This window comes from Aquila chrysaetos, chromosome 10 (genome assembly GCF_900496995.4).
Source record: "Aquila chrysaetos chrysaetos chromosome 10, bAquChr1.4, whole genome shotgun sequence".
In the NCBI taxonomy this organism is placed as follows: domain Eukaryota; kingdom Metazoa; phylum Chordata; class Aves; order Accipitriformes; family Accipitridae; genus Aquila; species Aquila chrysaetos.
The window spans coordinates 3,303,846-3,318,961 of NC_044013.1; the positions used below are offsets into that span (position 1 = coordinate 3,303,846).

General features: G+C 43.7%; 1 protein-coding gene across 5 annotated transcripts; it reads left to right on the top strand.

Annotated features, from left to right (window-relative positions):
- The first annotated feature begins 1,340 nt into the window (after window positions 1-1,340).
- Window positions 1,341-14,321, top strand: OTOL1 (otolin 1). 5 transcript variants are annotated; one of them, XM_030027763.2, is made up of 8 exons: window positions 1,341-1,557; window positions 2,848-3,027; window positions 4,106-4,211; window positions 7,501-7,598; window positions 8,736-9,095; window positions 10,728-10,817; window positions 12,335-12,406; window positions 12,532-14,321. In XM_030027763.2, exons 5-8 carry the CDS (start codon window positions 8,744-8,746, stop codon window positions 13,425-13,427), a joined length of 1,410 nt encoding a protein of 469 aa, XP_029883623.1. In that variant the 5' UTR covers window positions 1,341-1,557; window positions 2,848-3,027; window positions 4,106-4,211; window positions 7,501-7,598; window positions 8,736-8,743; the 3' UTR covers window positions 13,428-14,321. The 5 variants fall into 5 exon arrangements, with proteins under 5 accessions (XP_029883623.1, XP_029883624.1, XP_029883622.1 ...); XM_030027764.1 differs by lacking the exons at window positions 1,341-1,557; window positions 2,848-3,027; window positions 4,106-4,211 and adding an exon at window positions 5,928-6,011; XM_030027762.1 differs by lacking the exons at window positions 1,341-1,557; window positions 2,848-3,027; window positions 4,106-4,211 and adding an exon at window positions 6,395-6,518 and having other exon boundaries at window positions 7,501-7,603.
- The last annotated feature ends 795 nt before the right edge of the window (window positions 14,322-15,116 follow it).

Sequence of the window (15,116 nt, forward strand, 5' to 3'; positions counted from 1 at the left end):
TTGGCGTGATGAGATGTACTCCTAAAAACTTTGGGGAAGGCGGACACGTGGGATGAGTGAGACAACAGGCAAATGAGGCACTACAACCGAGGGTACAAAAAAATTAGAGACAATGTAAAACTTTATGGTGCACTTTTTATTCTTTGAGTTCAACAATATGCAGTAGGAAAATTTCCTAGAAATAATCCCATTTATACATATGTGCATGTATATATATAAAAAAAAAAATCCACACACACTACAGTGCTTAGATGTAGAAACTCCTGTGCTCAGGGTGGTCCAAGCAGCCTGTTGACTACTCCAGCGCATCTTTCTCCAGATGCGCTGTTGCCAGCTCACTGATCCTCTCTCCTCCTTACTTTGGCTCCATAAATGCACTTTGGTTTCTGAATTGCACCCACCAGAAGCCAGAAAGGGCCCTCGCCTCTTTAAATTGTTCAGAAAATCCAGCTGAAGTTGGATGTTCGTATAAAATCACTCTGACAGTTCATTTCCTTGCCATGATTTTATCCAAAATACAATTTTATAGTCCACAGTGAGAGTAGTTTTAAAAGGTAAATTACAGCTCATGACTGTTTATAGAGGTCACTGTTTTCTACCAGATTATTCAAAGACAAATATTTGGCCTGAGAGAAATAAATATTTTGAATCAGTTCGGTATCTATTTAAACGCAATGAATTATAAATTTGGATACATAAAACTGCTGGTTTGTAATATGCTCTAGGCATGATGTACTTCCTTTGGGATTATTTTGATCTCAGAATAATTAAATACTGGGATATGCATCGCGAAGTGTCGAGTGGCCACTTTCAGCTGCAGAATTTGCTCATGAAGGAACACAAAGGCAGCACATTACCTCTGAGGTAGTAGGTACTGGGTCTATCTCATGGGTTTCGTATATTAAACATGAAAAAGGAGATTTCAGCCAGAAAATATAATTTCCAGGAAGCTGCAATAAAGCAGCTATGTGTCCTGCAAATAGCGACAGTGGAGATCTTTCTGTGCTTCTTTAAGGACTGTACAACATATGCAGTTTTTCTTCTTTATTTTAGCATCTTGTGAATACAACAATCTCCATATTTGTGGATGGGAAAGAAGTTCCTGCATCGGTAGATGTTCTTCACGTGAGGCACTTGCACTGCGTTATGACTGCGTATCGCTTCTCTACTTCTTTTAGAAGTATTAATTTTGCTGGGAAAGCTCTTGCTCGTGGTGCGTTCAGCCGGTTCCCCTCGATACCGGGAACAGGAGACCTGCCATGGGCACCCGCTGTCCCCGCTGACCCAGGCTGGGGACACATGCCACCAAAGCGGTCCCAGAGGGTGGCAGTCGGGGGCAAATATCCCCCGCAAATATCGTCTTCCCTGAAAGGTGGTACTGGAGACAAGGAGGGAAACAATCCCACCGCTCGCTGTTAGCAAAGGCACGGCTATTGAGGACTATTTTGTTTCTTAAACACACTGAAGGAAAACGGCAGTACACCAGAGAAGCCGGGTTTCTGTGACATCCCCGAGCCCGACACACAAAGGAAGACCAAGGTGAAAAAGGGGAGCCAGGTAATTTTATCACTTTTTACCTTTGACCGTTTAGAGTTTCCAGACGAGCACAATGGACGTGTTTCTTAGTCAAGACCCGAGGCACCTGTAGGTCCTGACAAAGGAGATCCGTCCCCCCCGGAGCAGGGCTGGGAGTTGGGACGCATTCTGCTCCCCGCTGCAGCGGTACGATGCATGGGGGAGTGCGTTTGTTTGCGGGGCCATTTTACACTCCTAACAGAGCTTCAAAAATCGGCACCGCTGTAGGAGTTCAGCCCGAAGAGCTACAACAAGTCGTGTGCTGTAATTCCGGTCTCTCACATAAATAAGTACATGTTACTGGCATTTTAAATATGCATTTAGGGACTCTTAGAGTGATTGACTCGATATAATGTAATAGGTATCATGAAGTTCTTATAGTCCTTAAATAACTCCCTAACTGCTTATTTATGTGAAACGGTAGCTTTTGGATTCTTCTAGCCATTATACTTTAAAGTGCAATAAATCTCTATTTAGGTGTAACTTAGGAAATTTAAAACAACATATGGCCTAGGGTTTGTGGGATATACTGGCATAGACTGATGCAGGTTTTTTTCTGATCTCATTTTCCCCTTGATATCTGAATCTTAATAACACTAAATGCAATTATACTGATTTTACAGGGAGATTTTTTTATTCCTTTGCATCCAATGAAAATCCCTATGGTAGTATTTTTTTGAAGTCAAGCATTTTAAAATCCTACATGAACAGTAGCTCTTTTTTCTATGTAAATGACTTGTTTAATTTTTATACCACACAGTATTTAAAGTTCTCATCACGAAGGAAAGCCCCCCAAATTTTAAGCTGAAAGCAACAACTGTAAAAGCAAAATCCAAAGAAAAATTTTTGTCATTTTTAGGTTTTATTTCTCTCAAACATTTAGTTCATAATTCTTTCTTTTGCAAACAAATGCAAACTAGCATCCCAAGCGCTGTGCACATGGACAGACCACACACGACCCCTCGGCTTCCAGGATGGCTGCAGTGTCCCTAGAGTGGGCTGTGCTCCATGGCATCTGAATAGCAGCATTCCCAGATGGAAAAAGCTTTTGATCTTTTAATATATTGCTTGCTTCGTTGTGCTGTTTTTACACCACTTAAAGCTTAGTTCTCAGTAGTCATATGTTGCGTAGAAAAAAATGACATTATTTAGGTGAAAATGTAATTTGATGACCAGTGAAGGCTCTCCTACAGAGCTGTATTCTGTCTGTTCTGACATGTTGCTCTTAGTAAAGGGGATTTAACAATTTTTTCCCTTTTGTGGATAAACCAGGATACATTGGGAAGAGAGGAATACAAGGACCCCCCGTAGGACCTGGACAGTGAGGACCAAAAGGAGGAAAGAAGGATCAGGGACTCAGTGGTGAGGCAGGACTTCCTTCTTGGAGGGGACAAATTGCTCCTAGGAGACCTCCGGGAACTGCAGGCTACAAGGGGCAACTGGGTCCAAGAGGTGAGACGGAACTCAGAGATAACTGGTGAGAAAAGGGGTCCGAGGGGAACAGGGGAGAAGTGGGTGGGAAGGGCTGGAAGGGACACACGGGGCCACCTGGTATCTGAGGATTGTTGGGGCCCAAAGGAGACCCTGAAGTCCCTGGGAAAAGGGGTCAGCCTGGGAAACATGGGCTGGCTGGGTTTCCAGGTTGAAAAGAAGAGAAAGGACAGAAGGAAAATAGGGGAGAAAATGAAATTGTAGCTTTTCCAGTGGGTCTTCAAAAAAAAAAAAAACCAAAAACCAGCAGCCTTCTGCTTTTTTTTCGCCCAGCAAGGGTGAATTCCTGCTGAGCGTTTAGCGCTGCCGCTAAGTGACTTTTAGGAGGCTACAACGTACTCAGTACATGAGAGAGGAGAAAAAAGGTTGTATCTTGACTTGATTAATTTATATATTGTACTGTCTTATATGGAAATATTCCCTCCCCTAAATAACAACATAGCAGAAAATCTTCATTTCACTCTGTTTTCTGTTTAGCTCAATTGTTTTGTGATAATGAATAAAGGGAAACAGAACACATTTCAATTTTTCAGAAAATAAAATTATTAGGGGGGAAGAGGAGGGCCTTTTCCAGAAGGTCTGCTAAATTGTGGGAAATCTTGTGAGAAGCGTTAATTGTTTTTTCACATAGAAATGTTAATTTCCTTTTAACACTTTTCACCCAGCTCGAATGTAATTTATTTCCATTTTTACCCACTTCCTATTCTATGTGAATATTCTCTTTTCCAGTTTGCCTTCTTGATACTTGAGCATTAAGATTTTAAATTACCTATTATTACAAACCTGGCTTATTTGCTATGCTACTTGGGTTTTCACTGTTTCCTCCTTTATTGTATTTCCAAACCAGATTTTTTTTTAGTTTATCAGTTTACCTTGTGTCTGCAGATCTAAATTTTCTATTTTCATTTGCAAACAATTGGAAGTGGAACCCTCTGGGAGGTGCTTTTTGAATCTCCTTCGCTGATCTCATTTAAGAAATACTCCATTAATTTAATACAAAATATATTTACACAGTTTGCCGTGTCCCTCTGTGTTTCAGAATGACAGCCAGGGAGAGGATCCACAAGGACAAGGTTGCTGTGGCCGCATCCAGGTTCAGGACCCCTCCTGGGACAAGGAGGAGCCTCAGGCTGCAGAGGGGAGAGGTGAGGGTCTCTGGTGAAGTCCTTCCTTTCCTCCCTGTCTCTGATAATGATGGGGAGCCAGCATTAGGGTTGCAAGGATTAGTGCTTGCAAGGATGCTGTTTCCTTGGGGAATTGCTTTAGGCTGCTTAAAGCTTCCTCCAGGATGCGCTGGCTTTCATGTGTTTGCTTTTGCCAAGCCCCATGAGGAGCTTTTAGTGATCTAGCAGTTTTGAGAAGATCACAGCCCTTCCTACCCATGGCTGCTGGAGGTGCTGGTAGAAGTCAGTAGCGTGGACACAGCTTTTTTTTACTCAGCTTTGCAAATCTCAGTCCAAACCAGTTATCTGCAAATATGCAAGGCTAGGAATGTGTTTGAAATGTACTTTGAAGGCATTTTAATGGCCCACATGCATCATTTATATCAGTAAAAGGTAGATCCAGATTCCCTGAATAAACAGAGTGATTAATCTAGTGCTAAATCTTAATTTACGCTCTCAACCCATGAGTTTTGGGAACTGCTTCAGTAACTCAGTAAGCACTCCATAATTTAAAAACCTGCGGTTGTCACTTAATCTAATAATAGTATTCCAGACTGCTACTACTCAAGCTATTCAGGAAAATACACTAACCCAGGCTGTGTTTCTTGCTTTAGCTTTAGAGTGCAGCAAATATGGCATTAAATTGAAGTTTGTGAAAGACTAGCTTTGGTGAATATGGAGGCAACACTGTAAAATGCAGTAATCATGGTTAAAAATGGTTAATCTTCCCCTGTTGAATAACTTCTGTTGCTAATGAAAAGTCCTGAGTTAAGAGCAAAATAAGGATTTTATTATAACTGATCTGATTGCCTTTTGTGTTCAATTTATGTGTCGATAGTCTTGTCAGAAATATAACTGCTGAAGACAAAACTTCAGTTTAAAACATTGAGTCCAATTACAGTATTGAAAAGGGTTATTAATTTTTAAAAAGGAACTCTCTGAATTCAGGATCCAGCTCTGTTTTCAGCAGTATGAATGAGCATCAGTGAGTGCTGGTGGAGGTTCCATTGCAGGAGTTGTGACAAGCCCATGTCCTACACAGGGTTAGAGCGTCTCGCTGCAAAGCTCCTAATTGATTTCTTTGGAATAGCCTGAAAAGCTGGTGAATCAATCTAGTCTGGTATGCTTAGTAATAGACTTGCCTTAATCAACTTTTTATTGCTGAAAGCTGTAGACTAATGTGCAGGAAAGGGTGGTCACAAATAGATCATGGAGGATTACAATTCTCTCCACTTACATTAAAGGAGAATTGATTGTTTTCTCTAGCCTGCTTGAAACAAGCAGCCTTTCTCGTCCGGCAGCTGAGCTTTGAGTCTACTGGTATGTAGTAAATTCGAACTGATTGAATGAGATGGTTTCCTTGCTCATATTTCACCAAGACAAGGCAATGAAAGGCAGCCTCACATTCCTGTGTTTCATACTGCACTCTGAACCGGGTTGGGAAATCTAAGAATAAACGCTGGCCCATTTTAAGGTCACCAGGGAAGGAAACGAGTGCTGTGATTGCTGGGAAAGAGCGAGGAAAATCAATTAGCCTATGAAATCCAGAGGGGTTATCCATTCCAATAAGAACAACGTTGTAGCAGCCCTCTTGGGATGGATTTGTCCCTTTTCCCAGCAGGGTTTTGTTCTGCCACCTCGCTGTGCAGCATGGCTGCCCGCAGGTACCCTGCTATGCGCTGGAGGTGGAGGGAGAAGAAAGATTGCTTGCTCCATCTCTGCATTTACCTGGGACAGCCTGGATTTGAGGCTGAATTCCCCTTTCGCTGCATTTCTGTGGAGGTACATGCACACATGCACTCATGATCCCATACAGCTATTTCTGTAATTTCTCTTTTACCCCTTCTAAACTCCCACTGCAAGGAGGGGACTGCGATGCCGAACTCTGCACACTAAATACTGAGAGAGAAGCCTGGACCCTGCTGAAGCAGATGGACAAATTCACACTGAGTCTGATGGTACCAAAACATGATGCTGCGAGTTGAAAGAGTTGAAAGAGGAGTGTCCCTAAAGCCCCGAAAACTGATGTTGGGGGAAAAGCCAAAAAAGTCTGATGTGAAGAGCAGCATCCTAGCTGGGGGAAAGTGTTTGAATTTCCTCGGATTTCAATGTCACTTTGCTCCTTTCAGGGGACTTCGCCAATCCCCCCTTCTCCCCACACCGTGTAGGCTCTCATTGGCCACGGGGGCAGCTGTTACACAAATAAAACCGATTCTCTCCGAAAATAAGGTTGTCTTTTTCAAAGTGCCATTGAGGGGGGGCCGTCCTGGGAGCAGGACCGTTTATAAGGTAGGAGATAGCACGCACTGGTCATTTAGTCTTTAGGCGGGATATTTGCAATGAAGTCGCAGAATTTAAGACGTAGTGGCAATATAATTTGTCTCAAGAAAAGTCACTGTCTGTAATGAATGTATAGCTGCATGAGGACTAGTCTTTTTCTTCCCCTGTATAAGAACTTGAAATAATTAATTAACAGAAAGTGCAATCATCTCCCTGATACTTAAAGTTGGGAGATTGGGGTTAAATACCTGTTGTGAACTGGAATATCTAAATACTATAATTTTAGGGACCAAACAAAAGAACCAGTGTATTATTACAATGTTATTATGGGACACATGCTAACGATTAGTAGATATTTAGATCCAATTAAATATAGATGTACTGAACGAGATGTCACTGCAGCAAAGTTTAATTCTTCATATTTTGCGTCCACTGTGAATCATGATCTTTCCTAGTGGGGGCATAGAAATGAATGATTTTAGAATCAGTGGTGGTGAGCTAATGTAATGAAAAAGTCCAAAATTTCAGTTTTATTAAAATGCATTTACATATTTAGGCATAATTATTTTAGGAACAATTATTTTAGGAACAGTCTTGCCCATTATAATGAAAATCTGTTTAACGATTCCTTGGTCTGAGCAATTTATTTTCTAAACAGACTGGTAAGGTATAATTTTTTAATTAATTATGTTTTTCCAGTATTTGACAGCAATCCATCAATCTGGCTACATAACGGGAGAGTGTCTTGTTTTAGAGTGTCTGGGTTTTTGTTGCAGAAGTGGTTTGTGACAGTAAAACATACAAACGGTTTTGATTTGAAAACTGATTTACCATTTCCCCATAAAGTTACTAGGTCTCTGAGGTCGCAGTTTCTTTCTGCTGCTGGCTTTAGGCATGTGGAAGTTATGGGTTTATTTAGCTATCTCCAAAACACTCCCGCATGAGTATATTCTTCAAAAGGAGAATTTGGTGCTTTTTTTTCTCTTTCTAGACGGCAGATGACCCTCCTTCTCTGCGACTTCGGCTGCTTCCCTGCTGCTGGCTGTGAGGTCTGGCTCCTCTCTGCCTGCCTGTGCTAAACTCTTCATGGTAAGGTTGGCAGGGGCTGTTTGGGAGCAAATACGAGCCTATGACAAAAATCAGTGCCCGGTGTCCTGTCCTAATGCGACACAGGCATGGAAAAGGGATAATTTATCCTTTACTGGAGCCGATGGGTGAAGAATGGGTTGAACGGCAGCAATGGGCAGCAGTGATCACTGGGGATTTTGTGTGGAAAATCAATTTTCCATTAAATGATTTGTTGTTGTGCAAAAATGGAAAAAAATCATGACCCTTTCCTCTAAAACTGAATTCTTAAAGATGGGAGGATTATAATACAGCCCCCAAATACCTGACTTTGAGTCGGATCTTCTTTTGCCCTCTGGATGGCAAGGATAGTCAGAGTTTCTCCTGGTGACTTTTTCATGTAATGAAGTGCCTTAGCTGCTAAGGAAGGTTAGATTACAGGTTCAGCAAGAAAGGGAGTCTGTTCCGTTTGTATTTACAGGTCGGTACACTGGTTTAAAAAAGAAACAAAGATGCTTTATATGACAAGTCATCTGAGAGGCATCATCTGTCCTATAGGAAAAAATGTGTGCTTCTTATTTTGTCTTTCTTCCTGGTTCAGCTAAATCAACACTTTAAAAATAAAAAGAACAGACCTGAAAGTTTACACTAGAAGAATATGTAAGTCCAGAAAATCAGTCAGTAACAAAGAAAAAATCAACATAAAAGTTTTTGAATACTTGATGTTTCATTGTTTTCATTTATTCTTTTAGAGTAAAACTTTTTATAGCGTGCAGTTGTGTTGGACTCTGAAATCATTATTGAATTATTCCTAACTATGCACTTGGGAGAGAGACATCGTGTGTCCCAGTGATCGTGTAACTCTCAGTCAGTCCCTTGAACTTCTGTTGATACCTGTGGGAGCACTTCCAACCCCAGCTAACAGGAACAGCTGGATGGCAAGTGCTCTGTAGGGTGCTGGTCGATACGGGTGAGCGGGCAGGAGGTTTTGCTAACTTTGCTTTACTTTCCCCATAAAAAGTGAGGCTTTGTATCGTAGTCCTGCAGGCAGATGCGCACACGCGCCTGACACTAACTCAGGCAGGTCTTCTGGCTTTGTGGGGAACACGCAAATGCAAAGGGTGTTGTGCAGCAATTAAGTGTGTTCGTCTTTTCCTACAGCTGCCAACATGTGGAGCTCACCGGGGCCCATCTTGGCATTTGTGATGTTGGTTGTTATCGCCGTGCACGCCGGAGTGAAGGTGACCCCAGCTGTGAAGTACACGAAGACGAAGCCCTTGCAGCTGGTGGGCAACGGTGCCTCTCGCACCCCCCTCACCCCTCTCACGGGGAAAAGCCCGTTTGCGGCAGCACCGGGCAGAGCCAAGTTACCCACCCCAAGCCCCGCGACCCAAGGGGCCACCACGCTCTTCCCCTTCGAGAACTACACACTTGACACAGCCGATTTCTTCTTCAACTGCTGTGACTGCTGCCCGCCTGCCGCGGGGCCCTGGGGGCAGCCGGGAGAGCAGGGACCCCCAGGTATGGTCTTGCCACTCTTAGCTAAAATGCGTAAACCCTATCAAGGAGACTCCTGCTTTTCCTTCAAGAAATGAGTTGGCAAGACTTGGGCGGCAAATGCCGAATGTGATTATACCTCGTGTAAAGCTGGAGCAAAAAAGTGCATGCTGGCCACATCCCAGAGGTTATAAAACACCAGTATGAGTGGGAAAGCCCCCAAAAGGAGCTTCCTTCCCACAGCACTCGCTTTGGGGACCACACTGGTGTGGGAGCACGTGCAGAGCCGGCCCCATACCGCATCACAGCTGCCCCACGTGGCCACGCTTTTCGATTCTCTGTCCCTGTGTCTGATCTCCTGGGAGTCACAGATTTACTTTCACATTCACTTCATGGTTTTATGACCCTCAAAACCATCTGCAAGCAGTTTTGTATCTTTGCTGAAGGTTTATGATAAAAGCCTCTTTTTCTAGGATTTTTTTTCCGCTTGGAAGAGAGGAAGTTAAATACAAAAATAATTTTAGGTTCAAATTTTAAAATAAACACTTGCTCTCACAAGAGGCAGCTCTGGGTAGAGCACCTAAATATTTTATAAGACATACTTTGTCTCTTTTTTCTACTGCTAAAATATATATCTATATAGCACCTAATTCTAATACTGCTATAATGAATAGTGTATTAGTCTGCAAATGTTCACTTTAATAGCACTAATGTTGGAGATAGAAACTATTCATCTGAGGAAAGGTGGTAAAATCATGAAATAATTTTCTTTTAATACAATGTACTCGAGGGATTTTCACTTCCCATAGCTCGGGAGGGATTGGCTAATGGAAATTATAGTGGCTGCAAAGGGAGTTTGCACTTATACGTCTCGAGTGCTGATGGAAAAGTCCTTGTGTCAAATGGGTTGTGTTGTGATGATTGAAGCTGCCATAGTCTGCTCCCAGACGTGCACCAGGAATCTCTAGATTCCCAAGTGGATGAAAAAGTAAAAAAAAATTGAAGACAGCATGCTTGCCTTTCAACCCATCCTTTATGCAGCATGGAGGTGTCTGCCAGGTTTCACTTTGGTATTTGCAGACTTAATTCTTTTTAAGGAAGGGGGCAATTATGAAGCTATGGGAGCTCCTTAGATGCGCTCAAATATTAAAGACAGATTACTTCTGATATTTTATGAATGTCTGAGCTCCTGTGGCTCTGAGGCAGCTGAAAGTTGGTTTTAAAAAGTCTTTAAATACAGCCAAGAGTGAAATGCAAATCTGTAAGATTTAGGGATTGCAGTAGCTGAAAGGCAAAGGCTGGGGATCTGCGTGCCTGACCAGGGGACCTGCGAGCACGCACCCCACTAATTTCAGCATGAGCAGCGCGGTGTTGCCCCATCACCCCTCACCTTTCGCCCTGCTGTAGGGTTTCAGCTGCAGTGTCTGCAAGGCATAGGGGAGCAGGGCTCAGGCCAAACCCCTCTGTCTCACGTTTTCTTTGCATTGGTTGTATGATGTCAGATAAAATAGCCAGCTCCTCTCAGGGTGACGGAAGCAGAGTTTTCTTTACATGCATCCCTCAATGACATGTTGCTTAGCTATTATTGCAAATTTTCTTTATAAAGTTAAACCTTTGAGTTACTAAGATAATTTTGTTGATGTGATTACGTTATAGGTCCCAAGGGGGAGAAGGGAGATGCTGGTCTGCAGGGTCTGCCAGGAACCCCAGGTCCTCAAGGTCCAAAAGGTTCTAAAGGAGAAAGAGGTAAAGCAGATTAACTACTCATTTTGAAAACAGATGCTGCTGTCCTCATCGAATACCACAAAATTATAGGAAAAATTATTTTTCAAAGGAAATGGAGTATACTGGTATGGATTGGCACCTGGCAAGATTTAGCTGGTATTAGTGCAGGGACAATAACTCAGATGGTGGTAGCATATGTGTGGGCAGTATAGGAACAGCCGCTCATAAAGATCTCACTTGAAACTCCTTGTTCTGAACGGGAGTTTAAAAACTGAGTTCAATTTGCCTTGGGTTAGGGAAATAAGCAGGAAGAAAACACCATGAAAGCTCTGCACAGGTGTAGAAGCTGCATTTCCATTTAAGTATCTCAGGCAAAATGATTTCAGCTAAGATGGAGAGCAATTATTATCCATCAGTAGTAATGGAAAGGAAACCCTGCCCTTCATTTCAGGCTCGGAGCAGCTCTGTCCTGCTGACACACACCACTGGTAGGATCCTGTGGCTGCCTTTGGTCGCGGAGAAACACACAGCAAAGCTGATAATGGGTGTAACGGCAGCAGCGTGCTGCACAGTTCAGTCAGTGCAGTCTCTTAGGCTTTGATTCACTTGAACAAGACTTTTGGCAATCCTGGAGTGAGAAACGCAGAGCTGTCATCTCTTCCATCTTGCCATTAAACAGCTGTCGTGGTTTAACCCCAGTCGGCAGCTAAGCACCACGCAGCCGCTCGCTCACTCCTCCCCGCCCCCAGTGGGATGGGGAGGAGAACTGGGAAAAAAGTAAAACTCCGGGTTGAGATAAGAACAATTTAATAATAACAACAACAACAACAACAACAATAATAATGATGTTAAATTGTAATGAAAAGGAAGATAACAAAGAGGGAGAGAAATAAACCCCTAGAAAAACAAGTGATGCACAGCACAGTTGCTCACCACTCGCTGACCAATGCCCAGCCAGTCCCCGAGCAGCGATCAGCCCCTCCCGGCCAACTCCCCCCAGTTTATATACTGAGCATGGCGTCCTATGGTATGGAATATCCCTTTGGCTAGTTCGGGTCAGCTGTCCTGGCCATGCTGCCTACCAGCTTCTTGTGCGCCTGCTCGCTTGCAGAGCATGGGAAACTGAAAAATCCTTTACTTGGGATAAGCACTACTTAGCAACAACTAAAACATCAGTGTGTTATCAACACTATTCTCATACTAAATCCAAAATACAGCACCGTACCAGCTACTAGGAAGAAAATTAACTCTGTCCCAGCCAAAACCAGGACAACAGCAGCAACCACCTCCCAACGAGGCGCTGATCAGAGTCAGAAATCCAACGTTCGAGTGAGGTGCAGTTGTCTGCGTGATGGTGCTTGGTGCTGTGAGATTCAGCCGAGGTTTCTGAAGGCATTTCTTGAAAACACACATTGCTTATGCCTATTTTATTAATGAAGTGAGGGACACATGTGAAATGGTACCAGTCATCTTCCGTGTAATGATTGCTGTGCTGCAGACACCACCACCAACAGTATATTAATGGTGAAATGTCCTAGGAGGCAAAGGGGAGCAAGGCGAGAGAGGAGTAAGTGGAAACCCCGGTTATCCAGGCAAACCTGGGCTGCAAGGTACGTAACAGGGGCTGGGAAACCCAGGAATATTACTCTGACCTTTCCCTTTGCTGTCATCTCCAAAGCAATCCAATACTAATGGTTTTAATCTTTTTTTTCCCCCCACTTTGCCCTTTTCCTAGGTGAAGCTGGAGTAAAAGGCAATAAGGGCAGCTACGGCTTCCCTGGACTGAAGGGACAAAAGGGGTCCAAAGGGGACACTTGTGAGAACGGGACCAAAGGAGAAAAGGGAGATAGGGGGGATGCTGGAGACCCGGGGGTGGATGGAGAACAGGGTGACAAAGGGGAAAAGGGAGACATAGGGGAGAAGGGGTACTGCGGGGAGCCGGGGGGAAGAGGTGCGAAGGGAGAAAGAGGGGAAGGGGGGACAAAGGGAGAAAAAGGGAGCAAAGGGGAGATGGGGGTAGAGGGTATTCAGGGGGTGGATGGAAAACAGGGAGAAAAGGGCGAGCAAGGAAGTAAGGGTGAAAAAGGGGACCTGGGACCCGCCGGCATGACAGGACCTTCTGGGCCCAAGGGGGCCGCCGGCAGCAAGGGGGGCCGAGGGGCTCCGGGAAAGAAAGGCTCCCGTGGGGCGAAGGGTGTCCGAGGGGACACCGCAAAGCTCCTGCGATCGGCGTTCAGTGCCGGCTTGTCCAAGCCCTTCCCTCCACCCAACGTCCCCATTAGATTTGACAAGATATTGTACAACGACCAAGAAGATTACAACCCTTCCACTGGGAAATTCAACTGCAGCGTGCCCGGGGCGTACGTCTTCGCTTACCACCTGACGGTGAGAGGGCGTCCAGCCCGCGTCAGCCTCGTCGCCCGCAGCAGGAAGGTGGCCAAAGCCCGTGAGACGCTCTACGGCCAGGAGATCGACCAGGCATCCTTCCTGACGGTCCTGAAGCTGAGTGCGGGCGACCAGGTGTGGCTGGAGGTTGCGCGGGACTGGAACGGGGTCTATGTCAGTGCTGAAGACGACAGCATCTTTACGGGGTTTCTTCTGTATCCAGATGTTTTTGAGATCCTGCTATAGATTTAAAGGGCAAAGATGGTACTGGGAAACATGCCTTTCCCTCTGCCTGTGAGAGGAGAAATGAGCATCAGTTTAGCATATTGGTTTAGTTGCTAGGTTTCGTGAGCTTTTAACAAAAATATTTATGTTTGCAATATATGGATTAGTTTTAACTAGCAGCCCCGAGAAGCGGCACGTCCTTTGCGCAGGTGGGTGATGACTAAGAGAAACCATTGTCTAAACGCCAGCAGGAGCGGCATGGGGAAGGGATTTCATATCACAGACTTCAGGTTTGTGATTAGCCTATTCAAATTATGTAATGAAACTCATTGTCCAACTGCAATTTTAATCATGCCTGCTCCTGCAATCCTTGCATGGTCAAAACTCTGGAAATCAGTGCTCATAACCATTGGTCTTGGTAAAGATTGCAGAGTTTGATTTATAGAGCTTAATCAGATGTGAACATGAGCAGTAGGTTTCTTGAAATCACATTAAAAGATTTAAAGTTGTTTTATCATTGAATCAGTATTATCTAGTACTTTAGACTTGGTCATGAATTATATAAAGGTTTCTCTAAAATAGTATTAGAGCTATTTGATCAGTGTAAAAAAACCCTAACTATTGTCCTTAGGCAAAAATATATCTGACACTTTCAAAAGTAACTGAGATATGGATAATCCACCTTATTAGGCTACTCAGAAACGACCTGTTTCTGAGCCGCTGATGACTCAGCTGATGCTGCGGGGTTGGCCCTCGGCTGCAGGGAGGAGGAGGCAGCAGCCGGGAGCAGGCTTTGGCACTCACTCGAGTCCTGAGGCGTTGTGGTGGCCCAGTGGACTTGTGGGCACGTTTTTAAAAAGCTGGTTTACCAAAATGGAACTAAATCCTGTGAAATAAAAGTGTGACATTAAATAATCTCTGGATGTCAGATTGGATATATTTCCTTATTAATGCACCTTCTCTCATCGTCGTAACTTTACGCCACCTTTGGCATATTAACTGTGGCGCACAAAATTGTTCCAATCACTCTTTTTTTTTAGAAATAAAACTCAAGTCCCATAGTTAGCCTTCAGTGGCACTGGGATTTACTTGTCTTCTCAAGCAGTCACAAGACTGGGACTTTTTCCCAGTGATTTGATGAATGCTGGGTCTGATCCCAATGCGAACAGGGTGAATTAGGCTACTAATCCTGTTCATCTTGGTTTCCTTGCTTAAATTGCCATGGTGCTTTCCATACCATATTTGAATACCATCATAAATCATGTCCCTGTCCCTAATGTCTTCTTCTTACATGGCACCAAGATGAAGAGTTCCCGAGACGTTTTTTATCCAGTGAGAAAATTAACAGCAGAGAACTACTGTTAAATTTTAAGATAAAACCAAGGCAATTTTAAAAGGCTGATCCTATCTATCCAGTAAATGTAAAGGGTCCTTCAGCTCATCGGCTTTGCAGCCCTCTTTCAATATCAACAATTCAAATGTGAGCTGTACCGGCTTTGTCAAATAGTTTGTACTTAATTTGGTGCTTAATCTGAGTTAGTGCCTATGTAGTTCAAATCCAGAGTACTAAGTATATAAAAGATGCAGATTTTGGTTTATGAATTCTCTGGCAGCTGTTAAACATTGAGGAAAACCAAGAAGTTGTAATAATGATTTTGGATTCCTGCTGTCACAACACCCTTAATTCTTTTGTTGCGCCTTCATGCTGCT